General features: G+C 42.4%; 1 protein-coding gene across 3 annotated transcripts in view; it reads left to right on the forward strand.

Annotated features, from left to right (window-relative positions):
* The window catches only part of dachd (dachshund d), a 138922-nt gene extending 125166 nt beyond the window's left edge, over positions 1–13756 (forward strand). For all 3 annotated transcript variants that reach the window (XM_052082484.1, XM_052082482.1, XM_052082483.1), the window contains exons 7-11: positions 2059–2204; positions 3644–3791; positions 3977–4120; positions 6139–6207; positions 12126–13756. In XM_052082484.1, coding sequence (XP_051938444.1) covers positions 2059–2204; positions 3644–3791; positions 3977–4120; positions 6139–6207; positions 12126–12163 — 545 coding nt within the window. In that variant the 3' untranslated portion in view covers positions 12164–13756. The remainder of the gene's footprint in view (positions 1–2058; positions 2205–3643; positions 3792–3976; positions 4121–6138; positions 6208–12125) is intronic.
* The last annotated feature ends 11450 nt before the right edge of the window (positions 13757–25206 follow it).

A 25206-nucleotide genomic window follows, 5' to 3' on the forward strand; every position in this document is an offset into this window, starting at 1 on the left:
TATATATATATATGTAATATTAAATTGTATATTTAATCATTTGTTTTTATTTTTTCCCTGTCTTGATCTGTCAAAATGTTTTTGTTTTGTTTCGCTGGTGCACATGCTAACACTGTAGCACCCAGTTTGTAAATGTTTGTTTTTAGAATCTGTTGATAATTATTTTGGGAAGTATTCATCTTGTGGAAGATTGCACAAAGCATAATATAGTCACCGTATGATCGCTTAAGCAAGACAAAGCAAAATTCTATTGAACAGTCGGAGCTTCATTATTTCTACAGTCACATTATGAACGCATTTTAATCAATTCGGGCAAACATCCATTCTAATTAACCACACAGAGTGAACGTCTTCCCCTTGAATAAAAGCAGAAAGGTTGTATGTTTCCTCCACGGACCTTCACCGCCTTCTCCGCAGGAAAGGTGGACTGCAAATCCAAATTACAAGCCTAAACTGTGAATCCTAGTGCTCCAGTTTTTGGCGCCCGACATGTTTCCAGGGCATTTTGCAGATGCTCGAAATAATCTCCAATGTTTTTGCTCAATCTGCTCTGAGGATGGGCGAAATAAATACTTTAAACTAATTAATGTAGCACCAGCTGTTCCCGGCTCTTGGCTGGCATCGCTTGAATGTTGATGGGTGGGTGGTGAAAGGAGGAAAGGGAGGGAGGGAAGGCGGGTGCTGTTTGTGCACCGTTCCTCTGTTGCCACACAATCACAAATGAAAACTGAAGTCCACATTCCAATTGAGAGTGGCACTCTGAGAGCGCAGACCAAAGCTCAAGGATTTTAATTTGAAAAAAACGCCAATCGACAATACTTGAATTCATTGAGAGTGAATCAACAGCACCTCTGCTGGTTGCAGAAAATTACTGCCATTCTGCTTTGAGACACAATCAACGATCAATTCTGCACAAATTGCTGATTTTAAATCAACTCAACATCGACTCTAAAATATCTCAAATCAGATGATTCTGTTGTGTACACCCACTTGACAATTTTAAAAAAAATCAACATACCATTTTTTCCAGTATACATACAGATAATGAATGAATATAATATTGATCTTAACGATGTTTTACATTGGCATGTCACAAAATATGCAAGGGTAGTTTATTTAACTGAAAAAAACCTTTTGTCCCATTTCCGACTGGATTTGCGGAAAATAAATTTGGAAAAAAAACAAAAAAAACATATCATTCAATCATGTTTTTGCAAAAACCTTGCTAAGAAACAACAAAACATATTCTGGATCCATTCTAAAATCATACTTATTGCTCCTCCTGTGCTGAGTGAACTAATATCAACAACTGTGTTGAAATGTATTCCCAATGCAAACAACACACAAAAAAAGTTTAACAAGGAACGACAATAATGCACTGTCAAACCTTATCATGAATCCCTCTCACTTGAAATGATTTACTGTAGCTCTTAAACAGTGATTTCACTCCTGTGGAGATGCCTTGACAATGAATCGTCTGCATCCAAGGCGGACAAAAGTAACACATCCGATGTGTGCGCTGTCTTTGCTTCCCATCCTCTCCGTCCTCCTCCGAGGCTGGATTGCAGATGGCGGGGGTTCTAGCCCCCGCGTTTCGCGATGAGAGGAGCATGATGTCATTACCGATTTGACAGGCAGTCGCATGTGTGCGAGCACAAAGGAAACGCAAGCCTCTCGGGGGTCGAGGCGAGTGGGGCTGATTTTGTTGTCCACGTGACATCTCTTATATGGAGGAAACCGGGATTTATGTCCGCCTTGATAGTGTTTAGCCCCCACTCTGGAATGCTGAGGAAAAGCAATACAAAAGATTCTCACAGGGGCCACAGCAGTGTATTTAGTAGAGTCCAGGTGACAATAGAAGAGACCTCTGTTAGGACAGTGGACTGTGGAACCTCGAAGTTCATACACAATCTGAGCACCTCAGGGGCTTTCCTCTTAATTGGTTCTGCTCTTTTATTTCATTTGTTTTTTTGCTTTTTTTACTGGTGAGGATAAAGTGCTCCTGAAAATGGATGCATGGATGGATGAATATTTAATCTGTTGTGACTTTGTTTGCAGATGATAACCTGATGTGCACGCCAACAGCGAGGGACAGCTATGAGCGGTTGTCTCTGGCTGGACCAACTCTGCCTCCCGGCTTCCCCTCGCCCTTCCTTTTCCCAGATGGCCTGTCGTCAATAGAGACTCTCCTCACCAATATACAGGTGCAATTTTTTAACTAAATGTCATGATATCCACCCATCCGTTCCGCCATTGCATCCATATTCTGTAGTGCATGTCATAATTTGGATCGTGGATAAAGCTGAAGAGATAATCCAATTCCAATTCATGTAGCACTGTAGTAAAAAAAAAATAATTGCACAGTCTGCACTTTTGAGTTAAAAAAAAAAACACCCCAAAATTTATTTTGGCTAGTTGGTAGGCTTTTTTTACGTACTATATATACATGTATATCCTATCATCGAGATTAAGAACTTGAATTGCAAACACATTATTGAAGTTGGGAAAGGCGGGGGGGGGGGGGGGCGGGTATCTCAAAATAGTTCAGCCCTAATCACAGGTGAGATGGAGCCAATCCCAGCTAACTCGGTTGAGATTTGCTCTACACACCACACTTCTTGGCTGCAGCTCTGTGCAAGATCCACATTTATCACAAAAAAAAAAAAAAAGAAAGACAAAAAAACATTCATCCTCACATTTACGCCGATGGACAATTTAGGTGGGCTTAGCATGCATGTCCTTGAAAAGTGGGAGGAAGACAGAGCAATTATGGGGACATGCATTGGGAACATGAACCTCAAACCAGGCAGGCCTGCAAACAGTGAAAATCAGTGTAGAAGTGACAACTATTGATATTATATTGAGGTAGATATTTACATAGAGACAAATGTGCATATTTATGTAAATGTATACTGTAATTTAAGGACTGCAAAATGAACCAATTAAAAGCTGCAACAGGTAAATGTATCCATAAAACTCATTTGTACATTAGCCGCGGGTCTCCACGTTAATAAATGGAGTCTTTAACACTGATAGACACTTCTCCACCCAAACAATATCAAACACAGTTATAGGTACACAGTTTACAGGAACCTTCATCAGACTAAACTGGCACTAGCTACTATTTCTGGTACTTGGTACTATACAACTACAATGTAGTATTTGTGGGACCGAGTACTGTTGTGGGATTTAGTATGATTCCTGGAACTGTGTACCATTTCAGATACATTTCTGCCGCCATTCTGGGAGTAGGTACTCTTCCATTTACCAGATAATATTTGTGATACCAGGCACGCTTGGTTGGTAACTGGAACTGTTTCAAATACTATTCTGCTCCAAGTTATTATTTTAGCTGCCATTCTGCTTCCAGGTAGAATTTCTAATCCTGGGCCAAGTGGGGTTCCAAGTCTGCAAACAAAATACTTTGTGGGTGACGCAAACAATTTCTTGTCTATCAGTAGATGATCACATTTGTCAATGGTCTTTGCATTAGCTATGGATCCTACAGTATTATATTGCACGGCCTCCGCTGTGCTGCAGCGGTTGTCAGTCTCCACTTGGTTATTATTAGTGTATAATATGATGACAATTGGAGAAAAGGCATCCAAGTATGACTTGTCATAAATAATGTGTGTGTTTGCAGGGCCTGCTGAAGGTTGCCATCGACAATGCGCGGGCTCAAGAGAAGCAGGTTCAGCTGGAGAAAACGGAGCTGAAGATGGAGCTTTTCCGAGAGCGAGAACTCCGGGAAACTTTGGAAAAGCAGCTGGCCATGGAGCAGAAGAACAGAGGTAACCAAATCTGTCTCTGCATGCATGCGTAAATTCAAATACACATTACAAGAATAAGCCTTTCACTTGATTTAATATTTACACAAATATGTTTATAGATAACAGACAAACAAACAGTGAGGGATTTCATTCATATTGTACAATACACCCAAGAGTGTATTTAATGTCTTGCATCCCCCGCTCAGCGATCATCCAGAAGCGTCTGAAGAAAGAGAAGAAGGCCAAGAGGAAACTGCAAGAAGCTCTGGAGTACGAATCCAAGAGGAGAGAGCAGGTGGAGCAAACCCTCAAGCAGCCGTCGCCCGCCGACAGCATGCGCTCACTCAATGGTCAGTGACGGACAAACAATCATGTATTCCAAAATTCTGTTTTTATTTTCACCGAGGCCGTAAGTGAAATCTTTTCCGAATGTCTGTAGTTTATTTTTAAATCAATCAATCAATTATTTTAATTGATTTCTTTTTCTTTTATTATGTATTTCTTTTCCTTGACATCTTCTGGGGGATTCCCCCCCCCTTTTTTTTTAACCCACCTGTTTCCAATGTCTACCTAACATTCACGATACAGGCAAGCTAAATGTTTCCCATGTGGAAGCTAACATGCGTAGATGCCTCCAAAAGAAAAAATCCTCACCTATGTTAGATATTGGGTGCTTTTTCTCAATCTTATTCATCATATTTTAATGTTTTTGCTAGATCAAGGCAATTTCGTTTAATGGAGTGTTCGCCTTTGTAGCAGTTGTATGAACTAGCAGTGCAAAAAACGCTAATGCTCGTAGCTATTTGGCATATCCTACCCATAAATTGCCTTTAAGGTTTGTGGAATGTAGTGTGCTTTCTCGGGTGCTTTAGGAAATTCAGTCCGACTCCCAAACTCCACTCTGAGTGTGTAGGTTCTGAGAGGCAGCGTGCTTCTGTCACGTTTCCATCTGTACACTGAGCACACCCTTTCCCCAGTTGAAGTACTTAGAGCTCGCACTGGCATCCATTTTTTGAGAGACTCTGGATAACCAAAGTCACATTTCAACAACGCTCTGAGTTTCTGAACCTTTGGATTGGAGCAGTGCGCACTTGGAGTGCATTTCTGAAATCACCTCTCAGCATGGCTTTGTACATTTCAGCCATAAGCTCGCTCTGCTAGCAATTACCTGAAACTAGAGATTTGGTGCAAGGATTATCACGACACATTGCCTCAACTTTCTGTGTGCTTTTTGTGTAGAAGGTTTGTACAAGTGAACAACGAGAACTGTTACGTTGGCACCTATGCCGTAACCTATAACACAGCATGAGAGACGTCTCGTTGACTGACCAGTCAGTCGTGTAAGACCTATTACAGAAATAGTATACGATACAGTATAGTGGGAGGATATATCAACCGTCTTATTATTTGAACAAATGCATTTTTAAAACTAATCAACAATGTTTGTGGTATATTACGGTGCGGCACGGTGGTCGACTGGTTAGCACGTCCACCTCAATCTGCATTCATTTTTAAAAGCCGCTATTAATTTCAATAATATGCAAAAACATATGCTCAATGGACATCAACGTAATTTATTTTTCTATAATCGTAGGTCTAGTAATCACAAATTATATTTCATGGTTCACTGCCCTCCTTCTGTAATGGATACCTCAAAGAGACAGATCCCTCGATCACAAATTTGCTGGATCAATGACTACAGCATGTATAACAAATACAATGCACTTTGTCACTTGAGGGAGTACTCGAAGTTGTTTATGACTTTTTGCTTGTACCTCTGCTGAGAAATTGGTGCAAAATGAACGCACTTGCAACGTAGGTCGTTCACGACAAGATTGCGAGTGCATTTTACTCTTTGTACTTTTAAAGCAAGAAAAATAATACAATGGAGACACGCGACAACAGGAGAAACGAATAAGTCTGCGGAACAAAAACACGGATGCACTCCACATTGTGGAGCAACCACATCAGAGAATGCCAAGTGTCATCAATGATCTCTAAATACCGGAAGATTATCTTCACTCCTGCTCAGGGAACTTGTTTTTTATCATTCGATTAGATTGAGGTGTCGATTTGAACGAGGTGTTTATTTGTCTGACATGGAAGCCCACGTCTGCTTACTAACTGAAGCATGGTGTCTATTAAGTTGACTGTTTTGGGCTTTATTGTGAATGGTTTTGAAGCTGCCGTTTTCAGGTCGAGTGACTCCAAGCAACAGATTATTACAGCAAAAGTATATCTCACGTTTGCCGCGAGGCTCCAAGGCGCTACTGCTTGTTCCGAGTGAACGATGCGTCGGCACTGCTGACATTGCGCCGGACGGACGCCGAGAGGATGTTTAACGGCGTTGATCTCTTTTCTGCCACAGACGCTCTGACCCCTGAGATGGAGAGCGACCGCAGCAGCGGAAGAACAGATGCTGAAAGGACAATACAAGGTACAAGGGCTCAGATGAGACTATAAATCTCTTTCTTTCTTCTCTTCCTCTTGCGCCCCCCGCTCCCCACACACACACACACATTTAGTGTGCCTGCCGTCGGGCCATCGCTGTTCACCATCTGGGCCACCGCCGTACTGGGTCAAGATCATCGCTTCTCTTTAGAGACAATCTTTCAGGGAGAAAGAAAAAAAAAACTAAACAATAGCCCTCAATAGAAGTGAACAAAACATTTTTCGATCTTGTAGGTGGTCCAATGTTCCCCTTTTCACTACAATGAATTGAAAAAGCATTAAACTGCCATTGTCAAAATTTTGGCAAGGATATGGCAGTTGATGCTGAGGATGATTTATTGACACATGAGCATCATCTCTGTCCTATTAAAAGCCAGCTAACTATAATCTTGATAAATCATGACATAATTTGACTTTTAGCCCAAACCTGACTGAATCAGGTTTGGGCTAAAAGGTTTTTTTTTTAAGAAATTTATATTTTTACAGATTGTACCGGAACTCAATTTCAAATTATTTTATTGACCTTGAAGACTTTAAAGAGTGTTAAGACTGCATTTTCCTTTATTGAAATATTGGCAAATGCACAATTAAACAAAAAATGTGGGAAAGGGGTTATGTTACCAGATGACTGGACTATACAATTTATCTATGGAACCCAGTGTAAGACTTTCATCAGGATTGGATCTCTTTGCCTGTCCGTGTTAGCTACGAGGCAAAATTTTCATTCATGGAGAATAACGTGAGTGCAAAAGAGAAGGGACTGCAATTTAATTCTTACCCTGGCAAGGGGTCACTTTGGATCTGAGGTGAACATTTAAAATATGTACATACAGTAAATGGAAAAAAATTGTCACTCGCCATTTCTATTTCCCATTTCTTGTGCATCGAGAATAACTTTAGAATCAGTTGGAAAGGACTATGTATTCTGTATTTGCATTCTGTGGCTGTTCCATTATGACTTTTGAAAACGGAAAATAAATCCCTCAAAACAATGTGTCTATATGTTAGCTCGCCAGGACACTTCTTCCTGGTCCATGGAGAATAACGTAAAGAATTTAAATAGAAAACATTTGCCTCCTGGCGTGGAGTTAGTTCCATCATTATTGATTCAACTAAAACAAAAAATAAAAGTGTTGTCCCAACAAAACCAACAAAATTTAATCGGCAAACCGTGTCTTCATTTTTTGGGCTAAAACATTGCTGTCGGGATTGGGATATTTGCTCGTGTGGTGAAAATACATTTCATAATTTGGGGAGTTATGCTAAGAACAAACAAATAGAAATAACGACACACGAAACAAGCACGTAACCCTTTCACCTCCACCAAGGGTAAAAACATCTCCATGCAGTCAAAATCAAACGGCATGCCTTGTGTGTGTTCGCGTTCTTTGCAGAAGCAGACGCGTTTGTTTACCGCTCAGGAAATACTAATGAGTCATAAAACCACAAAAAGCGTCGGAATCTCCCCTTTGGTAGCAATAAAAGAGGCCAAATCAATCCATTTTATGAATAAGCCTTGTGCATTTTTAATGCTTTGTTTGTTGGTTCGCCTCTGGGGGGGATGCCGAGTGTGCTTTTTTGGGGGGGAGGACCGCACACCGGTGATAACCTCAGTGGGCCCTCTGCTATTTGTTTTTACGCACACACAAGACACCACGCTAAAACATCCTCAATTATCACGCCGAAGACATGTCGCTTTAAGATGCCTCGAGGCCAAGGGTGTACCTTTAATCAGAATTTGTAGATGAAATTTTTCCATGTCCCCAGTACAAAAACTTCGATTTGTGTCAAAAGCCAAACACAGTAGAAAGAACCCATGACTCCTCTTTCATGAAATGTCATTCACTCACGCATCTAAATCTAATGTAATACAATATCATTTATTAGAATCTAATCTGATACAAATATATAAACTACTAGCAAGCCCTGTCACAGAAAGTGTGTCATTTAAATTAAGAGTTCAAATGTAAATCTACTATAAATTATGATCGCAAAATAGAATGTAATCCTCTAACATTGAATGGCTTAAGAATGGCAGCCGATTAAAAAAAAACAACAACAAAACAACAACATAAGAAAAAACACTTAATGTGTGACTGTCCTGTCCTGTATCCCGAACATCCAAAGCTTGTCTCTCAGTCATACAGACGACAACAACATACTTCCTTTGCACGTACTTTTCTATAAGACTGTGTTTTGGCATCATGTTGGGGCATTTCAGAATGAGAATGAAAAACGGCAAATAGGTGAATTTTCCAGAAAATAAAACTGAGAATAGGTTCCAAAAATAAACCTGCAAACAGGTGAGAAAAGAGTGTATGCTGCAGTACGTCCACCTGACTTTGCCCATCATTGGTGCCCGCCTGTCTGCTGCGACATCACAATGATCCCATTCATTCATTCATTTATTCATCTTCCGTACCGCTTGATCCTCAGTAGGGTCGCGGGGGGTGCTGGAGCCCATCCCAGCCGTCTCCGGGCAGTAGGCGGGGGACACCCTGAATCGGTTGCCAGCCAATCGCAGGGCACACATAGACGAACAACCATCCACGCTCACACTCACACCTAGGGACAATTTAGAGTGATCAATCAGCCTGCCATGTATATTTTTGGAATGTGGGAGGAAACCGGAGCACCCGGAGAAAACCCACGCAGGCCCGGGGAGAACATGCAAACTCCACACATGGAGGCCGGAGCTGGAATCGAACCCGGTACCTCTGCACTGTGAAGCCGACGTGCTAACCACTGGACTACCGGGCCGCCACACAATGATCCCAAAAAATAAAATACAATGTCCATCAGAAAACAATGAGACTTTCTCACATGGCTGTGTTGGACAAGCATGCGGAATACATAAATTAAGATATGAATGAATTTTAAAAAAACACACTGCGTTTTTGTGCTTTTTTTTTTTGGTTCAATTAGGGAAGCATTTGTCTGCCATCCTTGTTTCCTCCTGTGCTTAACTCTGCCAGCCTGGCTGTATAATTAACCTCCAATGGCAAAAAAAAAAATGAGGTTGATATATTACACAGAATAAAATAACTAACTAAATAAAGAGAAAGGGGTCTGAGCGAGGTATCAGCAAGAGTGAATGTGTTAGGATATTCTCCAAACTCAGGGATTCAAGGAGGTGGGGGGTGGCTAATGAGGGCGTCATTTTGAGCAAACTAATTATTTCTATTTGTCTTTTGTCACACTTCTCTAATTCTGCAATATGAACACAGTCGGTGTTTATTAATTGCTTTTCGCTGTGTTTTGAACGGCTTCCAAGAGGGAGCAAAAGTCTTTTGGCAGACGGGGCACCACCACCACCGGCACCATCTTGGATATCTTTGTGCTCCGTTGTCTCCAAAGTTCTTTTTTTTTTTTTGTTTGTTTGTTGTTGTTGGCATCATCGTCGTCGTTGTTGCTAGATTTAACATCGAAACAGTTCAAATTAAATTAAAAATTAAATGAATGAATGTCACTGAAGCAAAAGAAAGGGACAGGGGGAGGGGGATGGCTGTAATTCATGAATCCCTTAATTGTCTTCATAAAATATTTGCATGGGCATAATTTGCATAATTTACATGTATTAATTAATCTTTCAAAGGATTTTTTTTAATGCTGAGGCAAAAAAAATCCTTTTGTTTTATTTAGCATCTAATGAAATATGCATTCTCTTTAATGAACTTTTTTTTCCAATCTCAATTTGAACGCAAAAAAATACTAAAGTTTGAACGTGTTTTAATCGAGGTTGTTTCATCAGAACAAATTATCATGCGATTTTTCAACATTTGCGCAAACATTTGCAAATGAGCTAATGCCTCATGTTTAGCACGGGAATAGCTGTAAAGAAAAAAACTGATAGGAGAATGTGTGGAAAAAATAAGGTTTAAATGTCAGTTCTAGATAGCTACGAAACAAAAACAAGTAAAACATGGCAGCCACCCCACCCACTTTTGCCTTGGCAAAGCCGCCTCTGACATGACGTTCTAGTTTGAAAACATCCTTGTCCAATGACAACGTCATCTATCTTCAAATATATATATATATATATATATATATATATATATATATATATATTGTTATTTAATAAAAGTGGGGAAAAAACAAGATGCATCTTTGTGTTTGCATGAAAGCATTAAGTCAAAAAAATTGGAGAAATCTGCTTGACATTGGACCCTGCAACGATATATGTGTATGTATTTCTTTTTTGCAACATTCTTCTTTATACCACAAGATTTTAGTGTGTCAACCCGCAGCGAATCCAACTGAAATCCTCTGTGAAATGACGCATCAACGTGCAACGAAAAATGACTTATCTCACTTTCGGATGTTTCCTCGGCACCGTACAATATGACTTTCTTGTCATGTCCGCCGTCAAGTCTAACATCTCACGCCGCTAAATGTCTCCGTGCAGTGTGCGTTTCGTCTTCGGCATTGAATTATTTAATCGTGCGGAGGTAGAGAGGCGGACGTCACGTTAAAGGCATTACGGCTCCTCTGGCAGAGGAAAGGTAATCAACATTTGACAAGCTTCCTGACAGATGCTTTTACCGCCGCAGCATTTCCGAGATGAGCGCGTTCTCACAGGAAATGGATGCAGCGCGTTAGGTGAGCGCTGTTTCAAGGTAGCACGCCGCTTCCGATAAATATATCGGATGTTGTAGTCGTAAAGTAACGTCGATACTTTGTTTTATGTTTCAACATCAATTGCTAATGAATATATACGGGCCTTCAGCAGGTGATTAAAACTAAAGGACTCATTTTACTAAAACGAATCTTTTGGCAGCACACAGATCAAAACGGAGCAGGGAAATTAGCTACGATTAGGACATGTCAAAATTGCAAACTTTGAAGTACACACAAGCCAAAAGAAAGACTGTTTTCACTGATGGAGAACATGCAAACTCCACACAGAGAGGCCGGAGCTGGAATCGAACCCGGTACCTCTGCACTGTGAAGCCGACGTGCTAACCACTGGACTACCGGGCCGACCTCTATAAATACAATTGACTTGAATTGAATTGAATTAATGGGTGTGCAGTAACACCAGAGACCCCGATTGTTTTATACAAGATTAAAAATCAATTTTCCAAGACAAAAACCTTTCCTTACATGAGCTTCAAAGTGCGATGGCTTCGCTGGCTCCCTCTTGTCGTACATGAAAATAATTACTTCCTGAGTCAGTTGTATTTCACATAAATTGTTATTATATTATCAATGGTTTTTATTGTTTGTATTTAAAAATGTATGTACCGTATTTTCCGCACTATAAGGCGCTTCAGAGTATCAGGCACACCTTCAATGAATGACTGTTTTCATATATTGGGCGCACTGCAATATAAGGCGCGAAGAATAGAAGCTATAGTCGTGGCTGTGACTGTGTAATGCATCCAATAGATGGTGCTACGCTAAAGGGAATAGAATACAATACAACACCGCTTTATTTATGTCGCGCTTTCACAAGCGCTTTACAGAACATTTAAAATATTACGTTCAAGAAAGCAGCATATTAACCCATATATAAGGCGCGTCGGATTGTAAGGTGCTTTGAAGAAAATTGAATGTTTTTGGGTGCGCCTTGTAGTGCGGAAAATGCGGCAGATACCATTTTTATCCTATTTTTAGGTGCAATACATTTTAATTGAACTAGTATTTAACCACAGCTTTTTCCCTCGATTTAAGTGAAGATGGTGTGCACAATATTAAAAAAATATTTATTATGAATTCAAATCATTACTATCCGATGAACAACGCTCTGCTAAATTTTAACATTGGTCTTGACACTGGTACTTGGAGAACAAAGAAATTTTGTCGATGGTAAAAGTTTGAGAAGCTCTGTTTTGGTGGGTGCTCATTTCTGTGACCCGTCTCAATCTTCATCGCCGGTGGCTAATTCTCATTTTTGTGTTGCAGATGGCAGACTCTTCCTCAAAACAGCCGTGATGTACTAATAGTGCCGACAGGAGCTACCTACTTGGAAGAAACCTGGTGGGAAAAGGGCGATTAAAAGAAAAAAATGGAAACAAAGGATGGAAAAGATTCTCCAGAGTCCATTTCCAGGGTGATTTTGTTTGGGGACGTCATGAAGCTGCTGCTTGAAGGGAATGCCGGAGTAAGGTGTGCTTGAATGTAGAATAAGCAAGTTTTTTTTCTCTCCTTGGGATTTGAGATAGTTTCGACCTGGGGGAAAAAAAATTAAAAAATACGGCTTCCGGTCGTGGATGTTGAGCACAGTCAAAATGTTGGCACCGACTCATCCAACCGCAGCACTGAAGATTTGTTTTTAATACTAGTGACATGATTTTGCCCATTTTTGTATTTCAAATTCGAATTTTCAAACAGAAAAGACGGAAAACCATCCAGAGGAAAATGGTTTTCTTAGATGACAACGCAATCAAGTTTCCTTTCTCCCACTGTTGTACATGCAATGCCTAACAGTGATGGGACAACTGGAGCAGATTGATATGATATGTATATATATATATATATATATATATCAATATATATATATAAAAAATGTCATGCAGTAGAACTAATAGGCAAACAGTACCACCGTTTATATAAACTTCTCTTTTTTGGGGTTTTGTTTTCCGTTGTATTCCTGAGCCATCCTTCTTTCCTATCGCTGCCACTTTGTTGAGAAAGCATGCAGGCATGATGTAAATGTTTGTCCTGGAATTATGATATTTAATAATAAATCCTATATTGTTCTGAACAAACATTTAGGGTTTTACTCACCACCACACAAAAAAAGTTTCAAATTGAAGACTTTTCCTCTTGTACACTCGTACTGTAATCTTTGTAACAGAGGTGATATTTCTTGGGATTTTGCTGTACATTTTGGATGATTTTGAATCCTCAACATCTGCACTTTTTTTTTTTAAAGAGAAACAAGAAACTCAAAAACAATCCATCATTGTTCGTGCAACAATTTCTCTCGGTAAAGACCTCCTCCCCCCACTACCCCTCCATGACTTTGCTGGTATCCCTTTGGATCAAAAGTGAACTTTTGTCCCTGAAAGACTTTTAAACGTGTGTGTATATTCTTACAGAAATAACCTAATGTCACTTTTGAGCGTATGTGTTCCATTCAGAAGAAAAAGAAAAAGTGTGTGTGTTTTATCACTGATAACTTATGTAGCTTCTTGTTTTTCTCTCTCAAAATCATCTCATCATTGTACTTACAATAATGTTGACAATAAAACCATGTGAGCGTGAGAAAGGGGGTGCGCCCACTCTTTTTTTTTTCCATCTACCTGTATGTAAAGGGTGGGGGAGGGTGGGGTGTGGGTTACCCCCCAAAAAAAAAAAAATGCAGGTATGCTGTACTGTAGAAAATGACTGAGCATATTGTTCTTCTTTTGTATAGCAGTGAAAGAAAATGTATAATCCTTTATCCTCCTGGTGTGTTTTTGGGATGGGGGTGCGCACCTTTGACCTCAATGTGTTTTATTTCTTTTTAGGCTAATTGGAGACCCACAATTTATGTAAGTGCGGGTGTAACCAAGCTGACTGTAAATAAATTATTCCCTGTGTTCTTTCAAGTGTATGACACTGATTGGCGAAAACACACCACAGAAATATTTCCGACGCTCATCAAACACGACGCACAACCATGTTCCATTTGGATTGGTAAAAGTTGCATCAGATTTGTCGGATTACTTGTACTTGGGGACAATATCTCGATATTCGTACGGGGGGCACTTCGGTTTGCATTGTTTCTAACATACAGGTATGACATTTCAAAGTTACGTGCAACAAATTTCTTTGCAAAAAGCTGGAAAGATGTGTCATCATGCAGCACACACACACACACACACAATATATATATATATATATATATATATACTGTATATATATATATATATATATATATATATATAATAAAATATTAGAATGCACTCTTTGTAGCGGAGCATCCAAAAATACCAAATTAATAATTTAGGTTTCATTCTGCCAGTCGGCTTGTGTTCCAGTAACACTGTTGACTATACACAAATGGTCTGAGTGTCTCACTGGCAGCCTGCTGATATTTAGTGAACATTTACGCCCAAGTATTCCCTCACTTGTTGACGCACTCATCAGCCGTCATGAGAGCAGAATGCAGATGTCAGAGGGTTCTGATGACAAAAGGAGGCCCATCTATGATAAAGTCAGGAAAAAAATCAAGAAAAAGAGATTCTCCCGACAGAGAAAGCGAAGAAAGAGCGAAAGAAGCGACCGTCTCCCTTTCCGCAGAGTTAAAAGGTGGCCCTCTGTACAAATGAAACTCAATTTCACGCCACATTATCCTTCCCTGTTCTTTTGCCTGCCTTTCATTTTCATTAAGACCAGAGACAATCATAAATTAATAATTACTGCCGATTGTCTAAGCGCAAGCCACAGCGCTGCAACCGTCCACCACCCCCCAACCCACCCATTTTGCGGACCCCCAGGCCCCCCAATCCGTCGCCTCTGTGGGCCTCCATGTTCATGCTTGCAAAATGTTAATTTAGGTAATGTGGCCGCAGCCCTTGTCAGATGAAAGTGTTTTGTATCTCGCCTAATACATAATGGTCCATCTGATTAGATGACACCGGGTCTATCAGACCGTCCTAATGTGCGCACGTGCAACCGCACCGCCTCTATGTTAATAGAGTTGAACAGAGAATTACCTCTTGTGAGGCTTACCTTGGAGTATAAATAAAACATGGTGATGTTTTGCAGCCTGAAAACAACAAAAGTGGGTTTTTAATTGTCCTGTCAACATCTTTTTTTCATTCATAGTATTGTAACTAATTTGAGTGGCAGGCTTTAAAACCTCATGTGAAACCAAATAAGTGGAACAACAAATCCATGTTAGCAGCTACACCGAACAGATCAACTGTCACATGACCTCAGGTAGCCCCCCCGGATTGATCCCAAGCTGATTCTTGACGGATAAAAAATGTTGTGTCTGTTTTTTGTGTTGGTGAACACTGCACCCTAAACATCCTGTCAGTTTCAAATTCACCCAAAAACTATTTCAAAAATAAAATGAATACACAAAAAGAGTCATTGACTGCTACGTACAAAGCCGGTCACCTTTACCCAAAGGTGGGGGCGTGACCTGCAAAAAACGGAAGTTGTTCGCAGTCAGAATTCTGCAATTTCAGTTTGCAATCAGAGAGCTGTTGCGGTATATCTTCTTGTTTTTTTTATTATTATTATTATTCTCCTTCAAAGTTCATTTAAGCTACAATTCCCCGATGGCACTTGCAAAAAACGTGAATCTGGAGCGCCAAGTGAAGCATTTTAAAACGGTACACAGATGAACTACGATACCGATGCTCTTGCTAGCGAGACGCTGTTAAGTGACGTCACCTGCCTCCGCGGCAGACCTCTGCTAAGGTAGGCAGCGATTTCCTTTTCACAAACCCTCCGTGAGCCGTCACCTTACCGTGGTGGAGGGGTTTGCGTGTTCCAATGATCCTAGGAGCTAAGTTGTCTGGGGCTTTATGCCCCTGGCAGGGTCACCCATGGCAAACAGGTTCTAGGTGAGGGGCCAGACAAAGCACGGCTCATAGACCCTAATGATGAATACAATAGATGGACCAAGGTTTCCCTTGCCCGGACGCGGGTCACCGGGGCCCCACTCTGGAGCCAGGCCTGGAGGTGGGGCTCGTTGGCAAGCGCCTGGTGGCCGGGCCTACACTCATGGGGCCCGGCCGGGCACAGCCCGAAGAGGCAACGTGGGTCCCCCTTCCCATGGGCTCACCACCCATGAGAGGGGCCAAAGGGGTCGGGTGCAATGTGAGCTGGGCGGCAGCCAAAGGCGGGGACCCTGGCAGTCCGATCCTCGGCTGCAGAAGCTAGCTCTTGGGACATGGAATGTCACCTCTCTGGCAGGGAAGGAGCCCGAGCTGGTGTGTGAGGCAGAGAATTTCCGACTGGATGTAGTCGGACTTGCCTCCACACACAGCCTGGGTTCTGGTACCATTTCTCTCGAGAGGGGCTGGACTCTCTTCCACTCTGAAGTTGCTCACGGTGAGAGGCGCAGAGCATGTGTGGGCATGCTTATTTCCCCCCGGCTCAGTGCCTGTACATTGAGGTTCACACCGGTAGACGAGAGGGTTGCCTCCCTCCGCCTTCGGGTGGGGGGGACGGGTCCTGACTGTTGTTTGTGCATATGCACCAAACAGCAGCTCAGCATACCCACCCTTTTTGGAGTCCTTGGAGGGTGTGCTGGAGAGTACTCCTGCTGGGGACTCCCTTGTTCTGCTGGGGCACTTCAATGCTCACGTGGGCAATGACAGTGAGACCTGGAGGGGCGTGATTGGGAGGAACGCCCCCCCCCCCCCGATCAGAACTCGAGTGGTGTTTTGTTATTGGACTTCTGTGCTCGCCGCGGATTGTCCATAACGAACACCTTGTTCAAGCATAAGGGTCTCCATATGTGCACTTGGCACCAGGACACCCTTGGCCGCAGTTCGATGATCGACTTTGTAGCTGTATCATCGGATTTGCGGCCGCATGTTCTGGACACTCGGGTGAAGAGAGGGGCAGAGCTGTCAACTGATCACCACCTGGTGGTGAGTCGGCTCCGATGGTGGGGGAAGATGCTGGTCCGTCCTGGCAGACCCAAACGTATTGTGAGGGTTTGTTGGGAGCGTCTGGCGGAATCCCCTGTCAGAAAGAGTTTCAACTCCCACCTTCGACAGAGCTTTTCCCATGTTCCGGGGGAGGCGGGGGACATTGAGCCCGAGTGGACCATGTTCCGTGCCTCTATTGTTGAGGCAGCCAATCTGAGTTGTGGCCGTAAGGTGGTTGGTGCCTGTCGTGGCGGCAACCCCCGTACTCGCTGGTGGGGGTTATCGACAGCTGCAGCTGACGGGTATCGACTGGCCAAGCGGAACGCGGCTTCGGTGGTCACCGAGGCAAAAACCCGAGCGTGGGAAGAGTTTGGTGAGGCCATGGAAGCCGACTTCCGGACGGCTTCGAGGAAATTCTGGTCGACCATACAACGTCTCAGGAGGGGGAAGCAGTGCACCACTAACACTGTGTACAGTGGGGATGGGGCGCTGCTGACTTCGACTCGGGACGTTGTGAACCGGTGGGCAGAGTACTTCAAAGACCTCCTCAACTCCACCAACACGTCTTCCTTGGAGGAAGCAGAGCCCGGGGACTCTGAGGTGGGCTCTCCTATCTCTGTGGCTGAAGTCACCGATGTGGTTAAAAAGCTCCTCGGTGGCAAGGCCCCAGGGGTGGATGAGATCCGCCCGGAGTTCCTCAAGGCTCTGGATGTTGTGGGGCTGTCCTGGTTGACACGTCTCTGCAACATCGCGTGGTCAACAGGGAGAGTGCCTCTGGATTGGCAGACGGGGGTGGTAGTCCCTCTTTTTAAAAAGGGGGACCGGAGGGTGTGTTCCAACTATAGAGGGATCACACTCCTCAGCCTCCCTGGTAAGGTCTATTCAGGGGTGCTGGAGAGGAGGGTCCGTCAGGAAGTCGAGCCTCAGATAGAGGAGGAGCAGTGTGGTTTTCGTCCCGGCCGTGGAACAGTGGACCAGCTCTACACCCTTCGCAGGGTCCTCGAGGGTATGTGGGAATTCGCCCAACCAGTCTACATGTGTTTTGTGGACTTGGAGAAGGCGTTTGACCGTGTCCCTCGGGGAGTTCTGTGGGGGGTGCTTCGAGGGTATGGGGTACCGAACCCCCTGATACGGGCTGTTCGGTCACTATACCACCGATGTCAGAGTTTGGTTCGCATTGCCGGCAGTAAGTCGGAATCGTTTCCAGTGGGGGTAGGACTCCGCCAAGGCTGCCCTTTGTCACCGATTCTGTTCATAACCTTTATGGACAGAATCTCTAGGCGCAGCTGAAGCGTTGAGAGGGTCCGTTTTGGGGGCCTCAGTATTGCATCCCTCCTTTTTGCAGATGATGTGGTGCTGTTGGCTCCTTCAAACAGAGCTCTCCTACTCTCACTGGAGCGTTTCGCAGCCGAGTGTGAAGCGGTTGGGATGAAAATCAGCACCTCCAAATCTGAAACCATGGTCCTCAGTCGGAAAAGGGTGGAGTGCCCCCTCCGGGTCGGGGGGGAGATCTTGCCCCAAGTGGAGGAGTTTAAGTATCTTGGGGTCTTGTTCACGAGTGAGGGCAGGAGGGAGCGAGAGATCGACAGGCAGATCGGTGCAGCGGCTGCTGTGATGCGGACGTTGTATCGGTCTGTCGTGGTGAAGAAGGAGCTGAGCCAAAGGGCGAAGCTCTCAATTTACCGGTCGATCTACGTTCCAACCCTCATCTATGGTCACGAGCTATGGGTCGTGACCGAAAGAACGAGATCCCGGATACAAGCGGCCGAAATGAGTTTTCTCCGCAGGGTGTCCGGGCTCTCCCTTTGAGATAAGGTGAGAAGCTCGGTCATCCGGGAGGGGCTCCGAGTCGAGCCGCTTCTCCTCCACATCGAGAGGAGCCAGATGAGGTGGCTTGGGCATCTGATTCGGATGCCTCCTGAACGCCTCCCTGGTGAGGTGTTCCGGGCATGTCCCACCGGGAGGAGACCCAGAGGAAGACCCAGGACACGCTGGAGAGACTATGTCACCCAGCTGGCCTGGGAACGCCTCTTGATCCCCCGGGGAGAGCTGGAAGAAGTAGCTAGGGAGAGGGAAGTCTGGGCTTCCCTGCTAAAGCTGTTGCCCCCGCGACCCGGCCCCGGATAAGTGGTAGAAGATGGATGGATGGATGGATGGATGGTGTATGCTTGCAGGTGCGGTAACAGGTCGATCGAGAGTTTGGTTTGCTTGAAAAGCAGATCTTAGTTTGGATACCCCTGCATTAAACGCTCTGTGACGGATTAAAATTTAAAAAATATATTTAAATAAGACATCTAAGCAATTAAAACTTAAAAAATAATAAGGAATTAAAAAAATAGTAATTGTAAGAGGTTTTACATTGAGTTTACTTGTTTTGATTTGGCAAATAATTTAGGAAAATTTTGATTGCTTTGATTTCTTATATTTAAAACGACTTTTGATTTTACGAAATAGAAACGTAAGAAATTAAAATAATTACGGTGAAATGATGTAGTGTTTTTTTAAAATTCGGACTAATCTGTTTTTAAGATTCAGAATGTTTTTCCTCCTCACATTTGCCTTAATTAGGGTTTTTTTTTTTATGTTTTGACACAACTGTAATGATTGTTTTAAAATGTAATTGTAATTTCATGTTGTGTTTAATCTGTAATGCATATTCATTTTTTTAGATATTTTGTTTACGCAAATGTTTTTTTTTCTTATATTCTATTTTTGTTTAAACACACAACTTGTTGTGATTCATTGTTTTCTTCTTGAACAAAAATCCCTCGATGCTTCTGTTAGAGACGTTTATTTGACCGCAGAAATGTTGAGAGTCATGGGTCAGACGGTAGCATTCTTGCGATGATGCAAAAACATGACTGAAATTCGTGAAGATTGATGTGATTGGTACACTGAAAAAAATCAATCCTTTAGATTCACTTCATTCTAACGCACGACTGTTGTGTAGGATCATAATGCATTGAACCAAAGTTACTCTTCTTTTTTTTTAAATGTTTTTTTTTCTTTTTCCTCCCCTTCAGTACGTCATGTCAATCACTTTTGACCACTGCAGTGATGCAACTCATTGCTGTACATTTTGCTTGAAATATGATCTAACTTCAACTTCACAAAGATCGAAACTGAAATTCCTTCTAATTTAGCATTGTCTTGTATGTGAAGCTCAAATGTGCGAGCAAAAGGATGAAAGCTGTGGTAAATTTTTTCATTGAAGGAACCCTAACCCTGGAGAACCCACGGGGTTAAATTTGGCCCCTATAAATTCTGACTCATACTCAAATGCTAACCTTAAATCCCAAAGGGTGAAATTTGGCCCTAATTGTAAATTAGGATTAAAGCATTAAATATTTGAAAAAAACATATACAGGTATTTTGGGTGTTCAGTGAACATATAGGAGTCATTTAATGTAAAATTCATAATTTTCCAAAGAAGAAAAGGGTTCTTGGGTTCTCCAGGGCTAAAAAAAAAAAAATGGGCGCATGGTTGTGTGTGCTGTCCGACGGGGTGACATGGAATAATCCTGATGTCTCGATGAGAAAATCAAGTACAAAATGCTTTGCATGCTTTGAGTGTGTAATGAGTGGCACGTTCTTTAAAAAAATAAAAATAAGGCAACAACAATGCACATTTGGTATTTAAAGTGTTTGTGCCTCGTGGTCAAATTTGTAGCAAGTTGCATTTATTACAAAATGTGCAGTGATAGGAAACATGTAGCTGCGGGGCCCCCGGAGTGCGTTCATCACATAAAGAGAAATAAATATAATATCATAGCGCACAGGAAGTGAGTACAAAAAGCATGTGAAACACTGAGTCATTAAACGGATGACTTCTTTCACTTGGGGGGGGGGGGCGACTTGCGGGCGTTCATGACTGACCGCACGTTGTGTGTCATATTGCTCTTTCAAGGTTGGCTGAAATTTAAACCTTATTTTGCTTAAAAAAAAGGAAAATAAGAAGCTTGAAATAGTGCAGTCCTTGAATGTGAACAATGTGCCATTGAATTATGCAACAATCGGTCAATTATTCATTCGGGTGGCTGTGTTACAGCCGTGCTTTAAAAAGCATGCAAAATGGGAATGTGCCCGAGCATGCTGCGTCAACACTTTTCACTCAGAAATGCTTACGGGAGAAATTTGTCTCTCCATGTCGATTTCATATTCCGTGTGCATTTTAAGAGCGGCAACTCTATAACCATCCCTGTGGACTTTGGATAATTAGTCATGACGAGAAACATAGTCATTGGAAAAACAAATGCAACCAAAGTGTAAGTATAATAATTGAATACATAAAGTTCTAATACAAAAAGAGTTTGACGGAAACGCAGGGGGGGGGGGGGGGCGGGTGCGGAAAATAAAATTGAAATATACTTTAAAATATCAAATAAAAATGCTGGGGAGCTTAACTAGGGCTACATTGATTTCTGACGGGTCTAAAGCACCCTCTAGCTTCGGTGTAATTTATTTCCACGCTAAGGAAGCTTGCTTGTCATGCTACAGCTCAAACCTTCTATCAGGCCATGTTTATAAGCACCCTTTAGGATCCTGGTCACTGCAGGGGATTTGCAGATTTTTTTTTCTTTTTAAACTCCTAATATCACACAAGTATCATGATATTTTGTTCGCACATTAATCAATGGGAGCAGTATTTGTAGCAAGGGTTAGACTATTGAGACATCATGGAATTGATGCAACATTTTCTATATACTGTACAGTAGGTTTTGTGCAGGAAGCCGATCAAAAACAAGACTTTGAGTAAAGTTTGTTATATCGGATGGCACAGTACTGATATTTAATGCTGGCACATTTAAAATGTACAATTTGTAACATGAAGTTACTTCATGCAGTTGAAAGACCACAAATAATCATTTATTGACAGCCATCGTAGTCATGTACTCATTTACATATCGGGTCAACGCTAGTATCAGCGGGGATGCAATAATTGTATGTTGTATTAACTTCAGTGTTGACATCATGCTTTTTTCAGTTGCTTTGTAGTTTGACAATACTGAGAATGTGGTTGATCCGACAGTATGCGGTCTGGACACCCTGAGAGATAACAATAGCATGGGTGCCTGTTTTATGATGGAGTAGTGCTGTAACCCAGTGCACTCAAGTTGTAACGGACTATGCTGACACTATCCCAAAGTTTAAACCAGACATGGTGAATGAGCATTGACTTTTGCTGGATGCACATGGAATAAGATGTCAACAAAAGTGAAGCTAGCCCCAAGTATAAATGTTATGCTTTTTCTAAGATCTTAAATGTTTGTAAAATAAAATTTTCAAAAATCCGCTCCTGCATTGTGTGATTTTAGTCATTGTAACAAATTCATTTTCACTTCTTTACTTGGCTTTTAAATATCCTAAATGCTTTGAAATGTTTTTAAATGGCGGAACAGTGGGCGACTGGTTAGCACGTCGGCCTCACCGTGCAGATTTGCAGGTTTCGATTCCGACTCTGGCCTCCCTGTCTGGAGTTTGCATGTTCGCCCCATGCCCCCGTAGGTTTCCTCCAAGTACTCCGGTTTCCTTCCACATTCCAAAAAAAATGTGTGGCAGGCTAATGGAACACTGAAAATTGTCCCTATGTGTGAACGTGTGCACGGATCGTTGTTCGTCTCTGTATGCCCTGCCATTGGCTGGCAACCAGTTCAGGGTGCACCCCGCCTACTACCCAAAGACAGTTAGGATAGGCTCCGGCATGCCCGTGACCCTTGTGAGGATTATCGGATTCAAAAATGGATGGATGAATATAACAATGACAAAGAAATGTTTAGATTTACTTTGACCTTCCAGTGCCCCAGATGCATGGCAACTTGAGGCTTGGTTGACCACTCTTTGTGTGTGCATTCCCGAGAGTGTGTGTGGAGGTGTGTGTTTGGAATCCACTTGAATTAGTGTTCATTTGGTGTTAAAACAGAGAAAGTGAACAGTGTGCGGCCAACCAAAGAAAACCGACACTCAGTGGGGTCAGTTCAAACACAAGCATGCACACGCACGCATGCACATGTTCACAAAAACAAGGTTAAGCAGTTTTATTTCGTAATTTTCCCTGAAACAAAAAATTCTGAAATCAAATATTTAAAGAATGCAAAAAACTAATTAAAAAATGTGTAAAACAATATTTGGTAACAAAGTAAAATAAAATAAAAATTAAGAGTTTCAAAATAAACGGGACAAAAGACAAAAAAGTACATAAAATAAAAAAAATACAAATAGAAATGAAAATGTAAAAAAAAATCAAGAACAGAGGAAGAATTCCAATGATTTTGTAAAAATCATTCAAATAAGTGTTTCTATATGAGCCAGGAATGCAATGCGAATGGATGGACAGGACCTGGGGGAACGTGACATTGTCTTTTAAGAATTGTGCGAGGTTTGTGTTAGTTTAGATTTTGCTTTTAGCCTTAGCCACACTGGCTAAACGAGGAACAAAATGCTCCTCATTGCTTTCTATGGTCTATATTTGATTCCACAAAGCATCTGCTCCACACAAGTAAAAGTTTAACACGTATGACTCGTCGTCACGGCGTGGACGAATGGTTCCACGCGGTGTTCCTGACAGCAGCGCCGCTCGTTGTTGGCCCTCTCTCTTGAGTTGCTTTAATAAAGTTGTGCGTCGAGCGGGAAGATTAATGGACGCGCGAGGAGATGCAGGACGGAGTGGGCCCGCCGCCATCTGTTCCCTCTCCTTTACAGCTCTCTTAATGGAGAAGCAAAAAGCAAACAAAACACACACACACACACACACTCTCAACTAAACACAAAACATCACTTTATATAACAGGAATGAGAGCTGCGTTTTTGTATTCCTCTTGTTGGATGTGCGTGTAACACGACTGCTGCTGCTGTAGTGTGCGTGTGTGTGTGTGTGTGTGTGTGTGTGTGTGTGTGTGTGTGTGTGTGTGTGTGTGTGTGTGTGCGTGTGTGTGTGTGTGTGTGTGCGCGCGCGCACGTTTGCGAGTTTGTGTGTGTGTGTGTGTGTGTGTGTCCATGCGCGCGCGCACGTTTGCGAGTTTTTGTGTGTGGGTGTGTGTGTCCATGCTTACCTTTCAACCATGTTGGGCATAAGCCACGATTGTGAGCTCTCCACGAAAGAGGGAGTGTGTGTGGAACGCAATGAAAAAGAAACGTGTTCTCCAGGCAAAGTGGCGCTTGGCGTCGGCTGAGACGACAAAAGCGTAATCGTATTAAAGCAGAACGTCGCCATTGTTGTTGAGTGACTGTTTGTGTAGCATTTCTGAAGGGAAAGCACGCAAACGTGGGTATGATGCAGGTATGCGTGTGGTCCTATTAGTGTTTTACACGCTAATGACGGCTGAGCTTGCAGTGATGCCCACGGCACTTTTAAGAGCTGTCTGCCTAGTTCACAATATTTACTGTGATGGAGCTTAATGGCTCTGGGATAGACTGTTTTGTATTATTTTTGTCATGTTTTAAAAGCACTTTACAAGTTTCCCACCATGATTGAGAGACTACACATGCACAATCTCAGGAGCAAAAAGGATCTCGAGTAGATCAAAACGTTCTCGACTGCTCCGTTTTGAGCCACAAATGTCGACAGCTGTAATTGCAGAACTGAACATTTTGAAATATGAAACTGAAAATGTATTTTTAATACTTTCAAAACATACAATACATCCTGATTTATATAGTGCTTTTACAACAGTGTAATAGTGTTCGAGTTTGCAGGAGTTGGAGTTCGGTGGTCAAGGATTTGTGGGTTTGATGTTTAGGTTTGTGTTCGGGAGTTTATGGTGACATTAATGGACACTTGATTTTCTGATGAATGATGACTGACGACAAACTTGGGAAAAAAAATCGAAGGATTCAGTACTGACGGAGGTGGATGTTCATCCGTCACGGACCAGGTGTAGTCCCGATGGGCCCCTCAGTCTGTCAGTGACAAATGCCTATTTCACTGATGGAATCATTTACTCGGCTTGCTTGGGTAGATTACATTTACTACATTGGTAGTGGGTGGCAGTATGCACCAGAGACAATAGAGCATGTGCAAGACAACAACTAATTCATGAGCGAAGAGATCAGAAAGTAAAGTGAAGCTCCTCTACAACGAAATCATGTTTGCAGCAAGAATTTTTTTCACAACAGGTTTTTTTCACTGTAGCAAATTTGATTGCATGAAGATTTTTTCACACTAGGGGGTATTTTAGGTTTTAGGTATGTAGGCTTCGTTGTAGAGGAGTTTCACTGTAGCTTTAAATACAATTTTACAGATACATTGTTGTTTGTGTTCGGAAATTCCCTCTAATTCTTGCTCACGACTGGGTGTGCGTGGGAGTTCGGAGAGACAGAGTGTGCTCCGCGCCCCAAATTTCTGAATACAGCCCATGTTCTTAACCAATCTCCTGCTCGAGTTTAAAATGGCTTCATTTGTTCTACTTGACACACTGGCACACCGTGCCCCCACTCGAAGTGCCTGG

The sequence above is a fragment of the Hippocampus zosterae genome, chromosome 12 (assembly GCF_025434085.1).
Source record: "Hippocampus zosterae strain Florida chromosome 12, ASM2543408v3, whole genome shotgun sequence".
Classification (NCBI taxonomy): Eukaryota; Metazoa; Chordata; class Actinopteri; order Syngnathiformes; family Syngnathidae; genus Hippocampus; species Hippocampus zosterae.